At 46.4% G+C, this 14,909-nt stretch overlaps 1 protein-coding gene across 6 annotated transcripts in view; it reads right to left on the reverse strand.

Moving 5' to 3' along the window:
• The window catches only part of LOC140411055 (tyrosine-protein kinase Fyn), a 431,995-nt gene that overhangs the window by 145,237 nt on the left and 271,849 nt on the right, over positions 1-14,909 (reverse strand). For all 6 annotated transcript variants that reach the window (XM_072500049.1, XM_072500048.1, XM_072500045.1 and 3 more), the window contains one exon: positions 14,320-14,419. In XM_072500049.1, the coding sequence (XP_072356150.1) occupies positions 14,320-14,419 (100 nt within the window). The remainder of the gene's footprint in view (positions 1-14,319; positions 14,420-14,909) is intronic.

Raw genomic sequence — 14,909 nt, forward strand, 5'->3', positions numbered from 1 at the left:
GATGAAGGACGGCCACTCACAGGTCCAGAGTTTCTTATGGCTGAAAACAGCCGCAGAAGAACGTGCCCCTGGGTACGTTCCGTACTCATTGGAAAGTCCTGTGAGCTGTGCTGAATTACTGCATTGATATTTCCCCCCTCAAAATAAGAGAGGAAGTGCAGATTAGATCAGCAGAGTTTGACAGAGAAAAAAAATACATAAGCAATGCTGCATGGACTGCCGGAGGGTTCTGTAGACTCAGCAAAGTGGGTGGAGAAGACATTGTGAACAACACACTTGTACCATGGGGGTGGACACAGAGCTACTTGGCAACCTGCACTTAAAACAGATATGACACCCACTCGAGGACATGTCTTGGGTGAGCGGTGCACCTGATTTAAACAAGGAGAGAAGAGCTGGACCAAAATAAACATTAATGCTGCCTGTTCCTGCAGTTTATTTCAGGAACCAGCAATGAAAACTGCCCAAAATATATTATTAGGGCCGGTTCGTTACAAGCATTTTGGATGAAGGCAGGGAAAGAATATATAGATAAATCGGATTCCACTTTAGGCCTTTGGCTTTTACAAATCCACCTTTTAAGAAAAAAAATCAAGCATATTTTTCCGACATTCAGACATTTTTATTTGTTTCTTCCACGCAAAGCTGTCCCCAAATTCACTTAATAAGATGCAAATTGCAGTTTGCTACCAGGTTAGAGCATTTGAGCTGTACATACTGTGAAGACGCGGCAGAGAGAGGGGGAGGGAGAGAAATACACATTTAACCCTTTTTTTAAAAAAAAGCACTTTTCCTTCTTTTTGCCTAATGTTTCCCCTGACTTTATTCCAGCACAGACCCCTGGGGCACACCACTAGTCACCGGCTGCCATCCTGAAAAAGACCCCTTTTTATCCCCACTCTCTGCCTTCTGCCAGTCAGCCAATCCTCTATCCATGCCAGCATCTTACCCTGAACACCACGGGCTCTTAACTTATTTAACAGTCTCCTATGCGGCACCTTATCAAAGGCCTTTTGGAAATCTAAACAAATCATGTCTGCTGGGCCTCCTTTGTCTAACTTCCTTGTTACCTCCTCAAAGAACTCGATAACAGATTCTTCAGACACGACCTCCCTTTGACAAAGCCGTGCTGACTCAGTCCTATTTTATCATGCACTTCCAAGTCCTCCGCGATCTCATCTTTAACAACGGACTCTAAAATCTTACCAATGACCAAAGTCAGGCAAACCGGCCTATAATTACCCATCTTCCGCCTTCCTCCCTTCTGAAATAGGGATGTTACATTAGCCATTTTCCAGTCCTCTGGGACCCTTCCTGCCTCCAGTGATGCTTGTAGAATCACCGCCAATGCCTCCACAATCTCCTCCGCTATCTCTTTTAGAACCCTGGGGTGTAGTACATCCAGTCCAGGTGATTTATCCACCTTCAGACCTTTCAGTTTCCTCAGAACCTTCTCCTTAGTGATGGTCACTGCACTCACCTCTGTCCCCTGGTTCTCCTGGAGCTCTGGCATCCCACTGGTGTCTTCCACCGTGAAGACTGATGCAAAGTAACTACTCAGTTCCTCTGCCATTTCTTTGTTTCCTATTATTACTTCTCCAGCCTCATTTTCCAGTTGTCCAATGTCTATTCTTGCCTCTCTCTTACCGTTTATATATTGGAAAAAACTCTTGCTGTCTTATTTTATATTACTAGCTAGTTTACACTCTTCCCCCCTTTCATCTCTCACTCCTTATTGCTTTTTTAGTTGTCCTTTGCTCGCTTTTAAAGGCTTCCCAATCCTCTGGCTTTGCCACTTTATACGCGTTTTTTTGCTCTTATGCTGTCCTTGACTTCCCTCATCAGCCATGGATGCCTTGTCCTTCCCTTAGCATGTTTCCTCCCCCTTGGGATGAATTTCTGTTGTGCTTCCCGAATAACCGCCAAAACTCCTGCCATTGCTGTTCCACTGTCTTCCCTGCTAGGCTCCTTTTCCAATCAACTCTGGCCAGCTCCTCCCTCATGCCTTTGTAGTTACCCTTATTTATTTGTAATACCGTTACATCTGATTCCAGCTTTTCCTTCTCAAACTGCAGGGTAAATTCTATCATCAGCATGGTAGTACAGTGGTTAGCACAGTTGCTTCACAGATCCAGGATCCCAGCTTGGGTCACTGTCTATGTGGTGTCTACATGTTCTCCCCGTGTCCGGTTGGGTTTTCTCCGGTGTCCTCTCAAAGTCCAGAGATGTGCGGGTTAGGTGGATTGGCCATGCTAAATTGCCCCTTAGTGTCTGAAAAAGGTTAGGTGGGATTACTGGGTTATGGGTGGAGGTGTGGGTAGGGTGATCTTTCCAAGGGCTGGTGCAGACTAGATGGGCCGAATGGCCTCCTTCTGCACTGTAAACTCTATGATTCTATATTGTGGTCACTGCTCCCTAAGGGTTCCTTCACCTTAAGTTCCCTAATCAAGTCTGCCTCATTACACATCACCAAATCCAGAATTGCTTGTTCCCTAGTCGGCTCTGTCACAAGCTAGTTTAGCACAGTAGGCTAAACAGCTGGCTTGTAATGCAGAACAAGACCAGCAGCACGGTTCAATTCCCGTACCGGCCTCCCCGAACAGGCACCGGAATGTGGCGACTGGGGGCTTTTCACAGTAACTTCATTGACACCGACTTGTGACAATAAGCGATTATTATTATTATAAGCTGCTCAAAAAACCATCTTAGACATTCCACAAATTCCTTTTCTTGGGATTCACGACCAACTGGATTTTCCCAACCGGATATTGGAGTCCCCATGATCATTGTGATATTGCTTTTTTAACATGCCTTTTCTATCTCCTGATTTATTTTCTGCCCCACATCCTGACTACTGCTCGGGGGACTGTACATAACTCCCATCAGGGTCTTTTTACCTTTGCGATTCCTCAACTCTACCCACAGAGATTCTATGCCTTCTGATCCTATATCGCTCCTTGTGATCAATTTAACTTCCTTCCTTACTAACAATGCAAGTCTGCCCCTCTGCCTGTCCTTTCGATAGGACACATATCCTTGGATATTTAGATCCCAGCCTGGATCCTCTTGCAGCCACGTCTCTGTGATGCCCACAACATCGTACCGGCCAATTTCAATTGCACGACAAGCTCATTTACCTTGTTCCGTACACTGCGCGCATTTCGGTACAACACCCTCCATCCTGCATTGACCACCTCCCTTCTCATATTGGTCACCTTTTTTGCTCTGCCTGAGGTAAGATTCCTGCCACCTTCTATACTCTCTGTTCTATTACGTGGTCTGGAAACTCTATTAACTTCTCCTGAGCCCTCGGCTCGATTAACCCATTTAAAGTTCTCGTCATTAACCTGCACTTATATCTTCTCCTTCAACTTGGATTTTCTAATTCTCCATACAACTGAACCCCCTCCATCCCCCTATCTAGTTTCAAGCCCGATCTACAGCCCTTGTTATGCAATTCACCGGACTCTGGTCCCAGCGTGATTCAGATGAAGACTGTCCCATCGAAACAGGCCCCATCTTCCCCAGTAATGCTGCCAATGTGCCATGAATTCAAACCCATTTCTCCCACACCAACCTTTGAGCCATGCATTCACCTCCTTAATCTTATTGACCCTAGTAAGAAGTCTCAACACCAGGTTAAAGTCCAACGGGTTTATTTGAAATCACAAGCTTTCGGTGCGCTGCTCCTTCATCAGGTGAAGTGAAGTGTAGCACGGTAGCATTGTGGATAGCACACTTGCTTCACAGCTCCAGGGTCCCAGGTTCGATTCCAGCTTGGGTCACTGTCTGTGCGGAGTCTGCACATCCTCCCTGTGTGTGCGTGGGTTTCCTCCGGGTCCTCCGGTTTCCTCCCACAGTCCAAAGATGTGCAGGTTAGGTGGATTGGCCATGATAAATTGCCCTTAGTGTCCAAAATTGCCTTCAGTGTTGGGTGGGGTTGCTGGGTTGTGGGGATAGGGTGGAGGTGTTGACCTTGGGTAGGGTGCTCTTTCCAGGAGCCGGTGCAGACTCGATGGGCCGGGTGGCCTCCTTCTGCACTGTAAATTCTATGATAATCTACTCGTACATGAAAAAAGTCAGATTGCTAGTTTCTGAGAGAGTCTAAATTATGTAGCTGATGAGCTTCCGTTGCTTTTGGTGAATCCCAAGGCATAGGCTGTCTTTTCAACCACAATTAGAAAGGACAGACTAATGATAGCAGTGGGATTACATTGGAGGAAGCATGGCTGGAGAGCGGAGGGAGGGAGAGAGGGGGGGAGGGAGAGCGAGAGGGAGAGAGGGAGAGAGGGAGAGAGGGAGAGAGGGAGAGAGGGAGGGAGAGAAGGAGAGAGAGAGAGCGAGAGGGAGGGAAAGAGAGAAAGCGAGAACGAGAGAGGGCGGGAGAGCGAGCGAGAGGGAGGGCGAGCGAGAGGGAGAGCGAGCGAGAGGGAGAGCGAGCGAGAGGGAGAGCGAGCGAGAGGGAGAGCGAGCGAGAGGGAGAGCGAGCGAGAGGGAGAGCGAGCGAGAGGGAGAGCGAGCGAGAGGGAGAGCGAGCGAGAGGGAGAGCGAGCGAGAGGGAGAGCGAGCGAGAGGGAGAGCGAGCGAGAGGGGGAGAGCGAGCGAGAGGGGGAGAGCGAGCGAGAGGGGGAGAGCGAGCGAGAGGGAGAGCGAGCGAGCGAGGGAGAGAGGGAGGGAGAGAGAGGGCGAGGGAGAGAGGGAGATAGACAGATAAGAGAGGAGGTAGAGAAGGACAAGAGGGGCGAGAGAAGGACGAGGAAATATAGAAAATAGTAGGACATTCGGCCCTTCGATCCTGTTCCGCCATTTCTTATGATCATGGCTGATCATCCAACTCAATGCTTGCTCCTATCTTTCCTCCATATCCTCTGATACCTTTTGCCCCAAGAGCTATACCTAACTCCTTCCTGAAAACATGCAAGGTGGGATTCTCCATCCCAAAACACCCGGATCACTTTCCCTGATGGGATGGAGCATCAGGAATGGGGGCAAAATCGGAATTGTTTCCTTCTCTTTGTTTCCTGTCTGCCGACCAGTTTTCTATCCATCTCAATACATTACCCCTAATCCCATGCGCTTTAATTTTACACACTAATCTCTTATGTGGGATTGTGTTGAAAGCCTTCTGAAAGTCCATATAAACCACATCCAGTGGTTCCCCTTCATCAACTTTACTAGTTTCATCTCTGAAGAATTCCAGTGTATTTGTCAAGCATGATTTCCCTTTTGTAAATACATGCTGACTCTGTCCGATCCTGCCACTGTTTTCCAAGTGCTCTGCTATTAAATCTTTTATAATGGACTTCAGAATTTTCCCCACTACTGACGTCAGGCTGACTGGTCTACTAATTCATTTTTCTCTCTATCTCCCGTTTTTAATAGTGGAGTTACCCTCCAATCTGTAGGAACTGTTCCCAGAGTCTACAGAATCCTGGAAGATGACCACCAACGCATCCACTATTTCTAGAGCCACTTCCTAAGTACTCTGTGTGGTGGTATGTATTAGGGGTAATATGGTACCTGTGAAGACAAGAGCCTATTGGCTGACAGGTCCCGGGTCCTGGTTGGATCTGCCGACTTCTGGCTCCGCCCTGAAGGCGGAGTATAAGAGCTCGAGTTATCCCCGCAGCCTCATTCTGTAACTGAGCTGCTGGGGAACAAGTCTCGCTTAATAAAGCCTCGATAGACTTCATCACTTCTCGTCTTGTGTAAGTCATTGTGCGCTACACTCTGGAAAGTAGATTATCAGGCCCTGGGGATTTATCAGCCTTCAGTTCCCAATTTCTCCAACACCATTCCCCTACTGTTATGGGCCAGGGTTTAGAGAACCCCAAAGTGTATCATGGAGTTCACCTGACCCACAACTTTTTACATATTGTGGTATGGGGAGCACACGGCCCACTCTACACATGTGGTACAGCAGAAATGGAAAAGTATTTTTTAAAGCAAAACAATGTTTATTCTATGAACTCAAGTCAACCTTTTTAAAACATACAGTGAACATCTTAGCAACCATTAATTCAAATACAACTCCCAAAGAATACAACACTAAGTAATCCTTAAAAACTTCCCAAACAACATCCAGAAGACAAAAGAAACACCTTTTAACAGAAACACATTAGGTTTACATTCACTACTGAGAACATTTACAATTCTGAATTCACCAAATGATCAAGAGATAGTCTTTTCATGGCAGAGAGATCAACAGTACATCTGCTCTGTCTGGCTTCAGCTCCAACACTGAAAACGAAACTAAAACACACCCTGCAGCAAACAGCCCAAAACGAAAGCAAATAGCTGACAGACAGCCCAGCTCCTCCCACTCTCTGACATCACTGCAGTAATAAACACCCATTTCTTAAAGGTACTCTCACTACAGATACTTATATACACACCCATTTATAAACACCCATTTCTTAAAGGTACTCTCACGTGACACTACTCATACTGATTTCTTCCCGTCTTTCCCTCCCCTACATTTCTGGTATGTTAGTTATTTGTGCCCTCTTTTGCCTAGACATGAATTTAGTTGCTCAGCCATTGTTGTCCCCTCTTATACATGCCCCTGTTTCTGATTGTAAGGGACCTACATTTGTCTTTACTAATCTTTTTCACTTCACGCACCTATAGAAACATGTTACAGTCAGCTTTTATGTCCCCCGCAAGCGTACTCTCATCCCGGGCCGGGGAGGGGGGGGGGGGGGGGGGGGGGAGAGGAGACGAGATCTCTGATCTCGTTTTTACCTGCTTGCTAAATCGTGGCTTTTATTTATTTTTTTAAAATTTAATTTTCAGCCCACACCACAATATGTCTGTTCATGTTCTTCCTCGGTGCTTTAGAACAGTAGTCCTCATATTGGGAGCTGCAAGAATCCCTGGGGGGGGGGGGGGGGGGGGGGGCGGGGGTGCAAAATAAAGCAAAACTGCTCACTGAACGCTTAACCGGATGATAGGCATACTGCGGAAGGTTTGGCATGAGGCAGGGAGGGATGTGTGGTGGCACATGTGTAGCACAGGGTGGGCTGCCTGTCAGGAATAGGGAGGGGTGTGTACACTGATAGGCTGTAAGTAAAAGCTCCTCTCGGAGAAGGATTGGCAAAACAGTCCTCACGGGCAGCACTTCTATATTTTATTTGAGATTATGTAATATCCCAGTTTAGACGGGGACAGTACGTGATTATTAATCCATTTGAAAAGAAGTCCTTCAACCAAAAATGTTTGAAAACAACGGTTTCATAAATTCATCTCAGTTTTGGAAAAGTCTCCTACTTTTAATCTTAGAGCTGGACCTTGCATTAAATATCTAACAGATTGCGCATCATTTCAATATGTCGGATGGTCAAAACTCAAAGACGTCAGCTGGCTTTACTCAGTGCATCCAGGCAATATGACAAGACATCTGGTATTAAAGGAATAAGCAGAAACAGACGGGATCTTGTCTAACCTTCGTCATGAGTTCCATGAATTCCATCAGGAAATCATGCCTCATATTAAAATGATCCTTGTGCAGCCATACTGGTAGAGCATGCCTTGGAACGTGGTGCTTTTCACAAACAAGGAACTGAAAAACTGGGGAGCACTCAAGCTCAGTGAGATGCGAATGTTACTTTGTGGGAAGGACACGCGTCTTTGAAGGGGCTAGGCTTTGTCCCATAAGCCAAGTGGGCAGCACGGTAGCACAGCGATTAGCACAGTTGCTTCGCAGCTCCAGGGTCCCAGGTTCGATTCCTGGCTTGGGTCACTGTCTGTGCGGAGTCTGCACGTTCACCCCGTGCGTGCGAGGGTTTCCTCCGGGTGCTCCGGTTTCCTCCCACAGTCCAAAGATGTGCAGGTTAGGTGAATTTGCCATGCTAAATTGCCCTTCGTGTCCAAAAAGGTTAAGTGGGGTTACAGGGATAGGGTGGAGGCGTGGGCTTAAGTAGGGTGCTCTTTCCAAAGGCCGATGCAGGCTCGGTGGGCACTATAAATTCTATGATTCTATGTGCGAGATTGACTCAAGGCCTTGGGACTCCCTTCTACACATCTGCTCTTGCTTTGTGCATGAAGAGAGAGGAGGGAAAGAAATGCCCACATGCGCGCCACTCAAAATCCACAAGAAGTCACCTTCCCATGAAATCTATGCATTGCCAGCCCTCAGCACTGAGTCGATGGTGTTGATAAAGAATGCCTTGGCACTCACACAAAAAGGGACCTCCTAGCAGATAGCTGTTCTAACCCCCCACGAGGACCATGGAGAAACAACCATTGATCTCCCCGTGGGACCCGCGGAGTTCGAGCTCCCTGGGTAGGGGGCGGAGGCCAACCGCATGGGGCTCATTCAGGCAGGGGAGAAAAGCAGGCCCAACTCAGGGCCTGGGCAGATCCATCCTCCCAGCAACGTCTGCACTGGGAGTGAGATGCTGTGCTGAGCATGTAATTGTCAATACGTAAATAAATTCACCTTCGTTAGCCACAGCTTCCCTATGAGTTAGTAAATTAGCCATGGGGAGAAAGCTAATGATGCTCCCTCCATCCCGTCACTCAAGGCTGTGACAGTCTTGCATTCCACGGACAAATGTCACCATGCCTGGATTTCTTTAACCCCAGGTGGTTTACAGAGTGTAAAACCCTTCACCACAGTGGGTTACAGAGGCAGACAGAACATCTGGATGCTGTGAGCAGTTACAATGAAGCCCAGAGCTCGGGCTACAAACAGGTAATTCTGCCGGCAGCATCTGTGGAGGAAGAAAGAGAGTTGATGTTTCAACTCGACAAACCTGCCGCAGAACTGGGTAAAGTTAATAATGTGATAGATTTTGAGCGGTTGGGTAAAAGAACCAAAAGGGCAGGTCTGTGATAGGGCGGAAGACCAGAAAGATTGCTTGACAAAATTGCGATGCCGCAGGGACAAAGGCAATGATACTGGGACATGTGAATAAACCAAAGCAGTGTAAATGACAGAATGACGAACGGCTGCCACCCAAAAGCAATAACTTCAGAAAAACGTGTTTAAAATTAAAAACTTGCACTGAAACAAGAAAACAAGATGGGGGCAGAGATTACGGTCTGCAACTGCTGCCCAAAGGCTGTAAAGTGTCTAATTGAAAGATGAAGTGCTGCTCCTTGAGCTTACACGGAACTTCATTGGAACACTGCAGGAGGCCAAGGACAGAGAGGTCAGCGCGAGAGCAGGGGCATGAATTAAAACGACAGGCGACGGGAAGCTCAGGACCGAGTGGAGCTCTTCTGCACAGCGATCACCCAGTCTGCACCTGTGCTGCTCAATGTGCAACAGACCACTCTTGAGCGGCAAATGATATACTAATTTTTCTTATTAATCTTTTTGTAATATGGGCATCGCTGGCCAGGCCAGCATTTATTGTAAATCCCTGATTGCCCTCGAATGCAGTGACTCACTGGGCCATTTCGGAGGGTAGTTAAGAATCAATCACATTGCTGTGGGTCTGGAGTCACACATCAGCCAGACCAGGTACGGACACATTTCCCTATCGAAAGTAGTGAGGGAGGGAGAAATCAGTGAGGTAGGGAGGAGTGTAAGGGGTTAAAGCTGAGGCTTCCAGGGTTAGAGAGCGGAAGGTCAGAAATACATGGCAAGCAGTGAGACTGGAAGACAGGATGGAGTCGGGGGAACGTGAAAGAGAAGGATGGCATGGTTGCACAGTGCTCAGCCCTGCTGCCTCACTGCGCCAGGGACCAGGGTTCGAGCCATGGGTGACTGTCTGTGTGGAGTATGCACGTTCTCCCCGGGTCTGCGTGGGTTTCCTCCCACAGTCCAAAGATGTGCAGGTTAGGTGGATTGGCCATGATAAAATTGCCCCTTAGATGTCCAAATGATAGATGGAGTTACTGGGTTGCGAGGATAGGGTGTGGGTGTGTGTCTAGATAGGGTGTTCTTTTGGTGCAAACTCGACGGGTCGAATGGTCTCCTTCTGCACTGCACGAAGACAGGGATTTTATTCTATGACAAGTTCTCGGAAATGGTGAAATTACACCGGAAAGGAAGATAAAGTGTGTTTGTCAATAAGTGTCTCTTGCCTCACAGCGTCCTGCGGAGTTCCATTGGGAAAGTAACGTGGGCCGGTCTGCTCGTGAAGCTCTGGCCGCCTTGGAGGAAAGGCACCAGGTGTATTGCTTGCTTGAGGGATGGGTTGGGGTGGAACAGGGCTGCCTCTTGCTGATGTTACAGATCACCTGCTGTAATACCTAAAAGCAGTGGAGTCAGCCTGAGGGCAGAATTCCCTCAGTAACAAAACCAGCACAGATAAGACTGCTGATTCCAAGGGGACATGGCTTGTAGACTTTTCTTGTGTAAAAAGAGTCTTTGTTTACTGCATTGCTTGTAACCATGTAAATCTCAGTGTCACACAAGCTGTAGAGAGCAGAGACACATGGGATGACGTCAGCTGGGGAGGGAAGAATCAGCTTTAACCAGCTGCTCTAGACAGAAGGGACTTTCCTGCATTGGCAACATCAAGAAGTACTTGAGCAATGACTTCAGGGAATCATTCCTTCGTTATTTTGATTGAAGCTCCCATTCTAATTAACAAGGCAAGAGTCACCCCAGAATTCTAGCTTTTTGTGAAGTCTCCTTGCTCCCCATACCTGAAAAATCCATAGACATCAATAAGTAACGACCTGCGACCAAAACGGAATTTGAAAGAACAGCTATCCAGTCTTTTGCATTCCTAATGTGTTCATAAAAAAGACGAGCAAAGCAAAAATGGGCAGAAAATCACTTACATTTAAATAAAATCCATGTACTAAGGGTTGGTTACACTCCTGACCTGTAATTTTAAATTACAAATCTATTCGCTGCCTTGTTACTAACTGGCCCAAAAATCCTCTTACTAACTCGCAGCTCCTTCTACTTGCCTCCTGCTTACCGCCATTCGCTTGCCACCCTCTTGCTCCTCCCCACCCCTTACCCACCACTTCCCTCTCCCTCTCCCTCACTCCCTCCCAATTGCCGATGTAGCCATCCAAGATGGCCACCTGCAAAGGACCATGGGAATTATGGCCAACCCAGGACTCAGACAGATACAGAGCTTATGTGTATCTGAAACACAGGTAGCTAGACCTGATCGAAACCCCCGCTCGTTTGCATTCTTAATGGCCCGTTTCCCAGGACAATAGGACTCCAATCAAGAAACCGATACAGCCACAGACTGATTGGCGCCACTCCCTTTACTCAGAGAGCCGAACTGCCAAAGTCAATTACCTCTAAGGACCCGCCCAGCTACCAAGGCACCCGCCCCTTTATTGGCCGAAATCGAAGACAGTGATCAGAGCCCTGTCGAACTATTGGGTCCAAGGTTAAGGACCGCAAAATCCCAGAGGGATAAAAGAGGACACAGCCATGTGTTCTGTCTCTTTGTGCCAACCCAATTGTAGCAGGAACAGCCAGCCAAGTTCAAGACCAACAAGCGCTACCTGATGGCCGAGCCCAGCAGAGACAGAGCCACTTCTTCAAACGAGCCACATGAAATCAAGATAAAGGCCTTATCCATTTGCACAGTGCCGGTCGCCCTGAAGTTAAGCCGAGATTATTGTAGCGGATAGGTGTAGTTTAACTCTTAGTAGATATTGTGTTTGCATGTCGAAGTAACGGGCAAACTCCACACATCAAACCTGGGTCCCTGGAGATGGGAGGCAACAGTGCTAACCACTGCGCAGTGCAATATTTTGCTGCATGTTCATGAACATCATCAAACTCAGCTCAGTCCAGGAGAGGAAACATTGGTAAACTTCGCAAAACAAAAATATTTACAATTAAAAGAAAATCTTTCAGGCTGCAAAAATGAATTTGTGGAAGATCCAACATATAAATACTTTGAATATCTATTGGGAATCTCGCTCTCTAGCAGAGATGTCACAATCTCACTCCTTCACTATAATGCGGAAAGTGTGGGGGAAGTTCAAGAAGAGCTCGGGTGTATCCTACTGCAATCTCAGGGTCTACTATTTTGTCATTTTGGGAGCACTGGTAAAGAACATGAGGCCATTCAACTGCTATGATGCACTTAACGTAGAATTACATTGAATCCACAGCAGAGAAACCAAACCTCTGACCCAAGTGGTCAATGCATGTATTTGTACTCCACATGAGCCGCCCACTCTAATATCCGAGGCTCGGAATCCTGCAGCGAGTAACTCACCTCCTGACCCCCCCCCCCCCGACCCCCCCCACAAAGCCTGTCTACCATCTCCGAGGCACAAGTAAATACTCTCCACAAGGACACCCAGATCCCTCTGCACCAGAGCACCCTGAAGTCTCTCCCCATTTAGATAATAAGTTGCCTTTCCATTTTTTCGACCAAAATGTATGACCTCACACTTATCCACATTAAACTCCATCTGCCACATTTTGGCCCACTCTCCTAACCTATCTATATCCATTTGTAAGGTTCTTATTTCTTCATTGCAACTTTTACTGTCCCACCTATTTTTGTGTCATTTGCAAATTTGGCTATAGGACCTTCTATCCTTGTATCCTGTATCCAAGTCGTTAATATAGATTGTAAATAGTTGGAGCTCAAGGACCGAACCCTATGGCACCCCACTAGTTACATCTTATTATCCAGAAAAAGACCCATTTATCTCGACTCTCTGCCTTCAGTCCGTCAGCCAGTCTTCTATCCAAGCTAATAAATTACTCCTAATCCCATGTGATCTAACCTTGTGAATTAACCGTCTGTGCGGCATCTTATCAAATGCCTTCCGGAAGTCCAGATATATTACATCTACAGGATCTCCATTATCCACTTTGCTTGTTACGTCTTTGAAAAACTCTAGCAAATTAGTTAAACATGATTTGCCCTTCATAAAACCTTGCTGACTCTGATGGATAGCGTTTTGACTTTCCAAATGTCCTGATATTATGTCCTTGATAATTGATTCTGACAATTTTCCAACAACTGATGTTAAACTGGTCTGTAATTTCTCACATTCTGCCTTCCTCCCTTTTTGAATAAGGACGTTACCTTAGCATTTTTCCAATCCACTGGAACCTTTCCCGTGTCCACGGAGTTTGGAATATCATAACCAATGGATCCACTAATCCAAGATGACGCCAGAGCGAGGTGACTTCTTGCAAGCTGCGCCCAGCGTACCCTCTAATTCTATTGTTTATTCTCATTCTATGCTTCTAAAACTTCATTCTAACTCTTTTAAACTCTCTAACAATGTTCTAATTTAATTCAAGAACAGCTTCTTCCCTACTGCCATCAGACTTTTGAATGGGACTACCTCGTATTAAGTTGATCTTTTCTCTACACCTTGCTACAACTGTAACATTATATTCTGTAGTCTCTCCTTCCTTCCCTATGTATGGTATGCATTGTTTGTACAGCATGCAAGAAACAATACTTTTCACTGTATACCAATACATGTGACAATAATAAATCAAATTAATCAAATCACTATCTCTGCTGTCACTTCCTTTCACACCCTAGGATGTAGGCCATCAGGCCCTGGGAACTTGTCTGCCCTCAATCCCAAGAGTTTGAGTATCATTTCCCTATTGATGCAAATTGTTCCAAGTTCCACCGTTTCTATTACCTCTGAATTGCCTGTTCCTTAGGAATGGTACTGGTGTCCTCCACCATGAAAACTGAGGCAAAGTATTGATTTAGCATCTCTGCCGTTTCTGTATTCCCACTATTAACTCAACAGTTTCATCTTCCAAGGGGCCAACATTCACCTTCGTGACTCTCTTCCCTTTTGTGCACCTGTAGAAGCTTTTGCTATCCTTTTTGATGTTCTGTTCTAGTATTTTTTCTTACCTTAGCTCTTTTCGTTACTTTTTTAGTATCCCTTTATGTTTGAAAGTTTCCCAATCTTCCAGCCTGCCACTGGCCTTTACAATATGATATAACTTAGTTTTTGTCTTTATAATGTCCTTGACCTCCTTATTTAGCCACATCACACGAATGAAGTTGGAAAAAAATTGCTTCCTACCCCCTTCTGCCTTGTCTTTGCGTCAAGCCTTCTTTTATATGTGTTTGTATCGACTGCAATGCAGCTCCACATTTAAAATTCTTTTACAAACCCTATCACCATGGTTACCCATGGTGACAGCGGGCATTAATGATTCCTTTTAATGTTTTTTTTTTAAAGTACAATACCAAATACAGGCCAACCAATGAGGAATCCGGCTTCCAAACTGATGGGATTTGGGTGCTCGACCACAACAGATGATGATCACATAGAATCATTTAAACTCTAACATCTGAGCAGTGCAGAAATCTCAGCACTGGGTGAAGGCAGTAACATGGCTGTGGCTTCTGGAATTTGTCTCTCTCCCCCTCCCCAGGTACTTACGTGTTATTAAGAATTTGAAACTTTTCTCCTTTTTGAAAGCTGAGGTCGTCATCTGTCCTGGCGTCATAGTCATATAGGGCCACGAAAAGGGTCACCCCAACTGGAGATGGGAAACAGAAGGTTATTCATCAGCTCAAGGGTAAAATCTGAAAACATCACAGCTCATTCTTCAGTGCTCAGCCTCTTCCTGTACAGTGCAGGAAAACAAGCAACCTGATGGTTACACTATAATTCCAGCACAGCGGAATCACAGAAACATAGAACATACAGTGCAGAAGGAGGCCATTCGGCCCATCGAGTCTGCACCGACCCACTTAAGCTCTCACTTCTACCCTATCCCCGTAGCCCAATAACCTCTCCTACCCCTCCTAACATTTTGGACACTAAGGGCAATTTATCATGGCCAATCCACCTAACCTGCACATCTTTGGACTGTGGGAGGAAACCGGAGCACCCGGAGGAAACCCACGGAGGAAACGGTCAGGGTACTTCCCTGAGGCGCAGTTAATCGCTTATCGCCCATTCAGTGGCCTTCTGAAACCCCACATATCTGGGTGATCATTTTAGTGGTGTTTCACACATTTTACTGA

The sequence above is a fragment of the Scyliorhinus torazame genome, chromosome 4, assembly GCF_047496885.1.
Source record: "Scyliorhinus torazame isolate Kashiwa2021f chromosome 4, sScyTor2.1, whole genome shotgun sequence".
Lineage (NCBI taxonomy): Eukaryota > Metazoa > Chordata > Chondrichthyes > Carcharhiniformes > Scyliorhinidae > Scyliorhinus > Scyliorhinus torazame.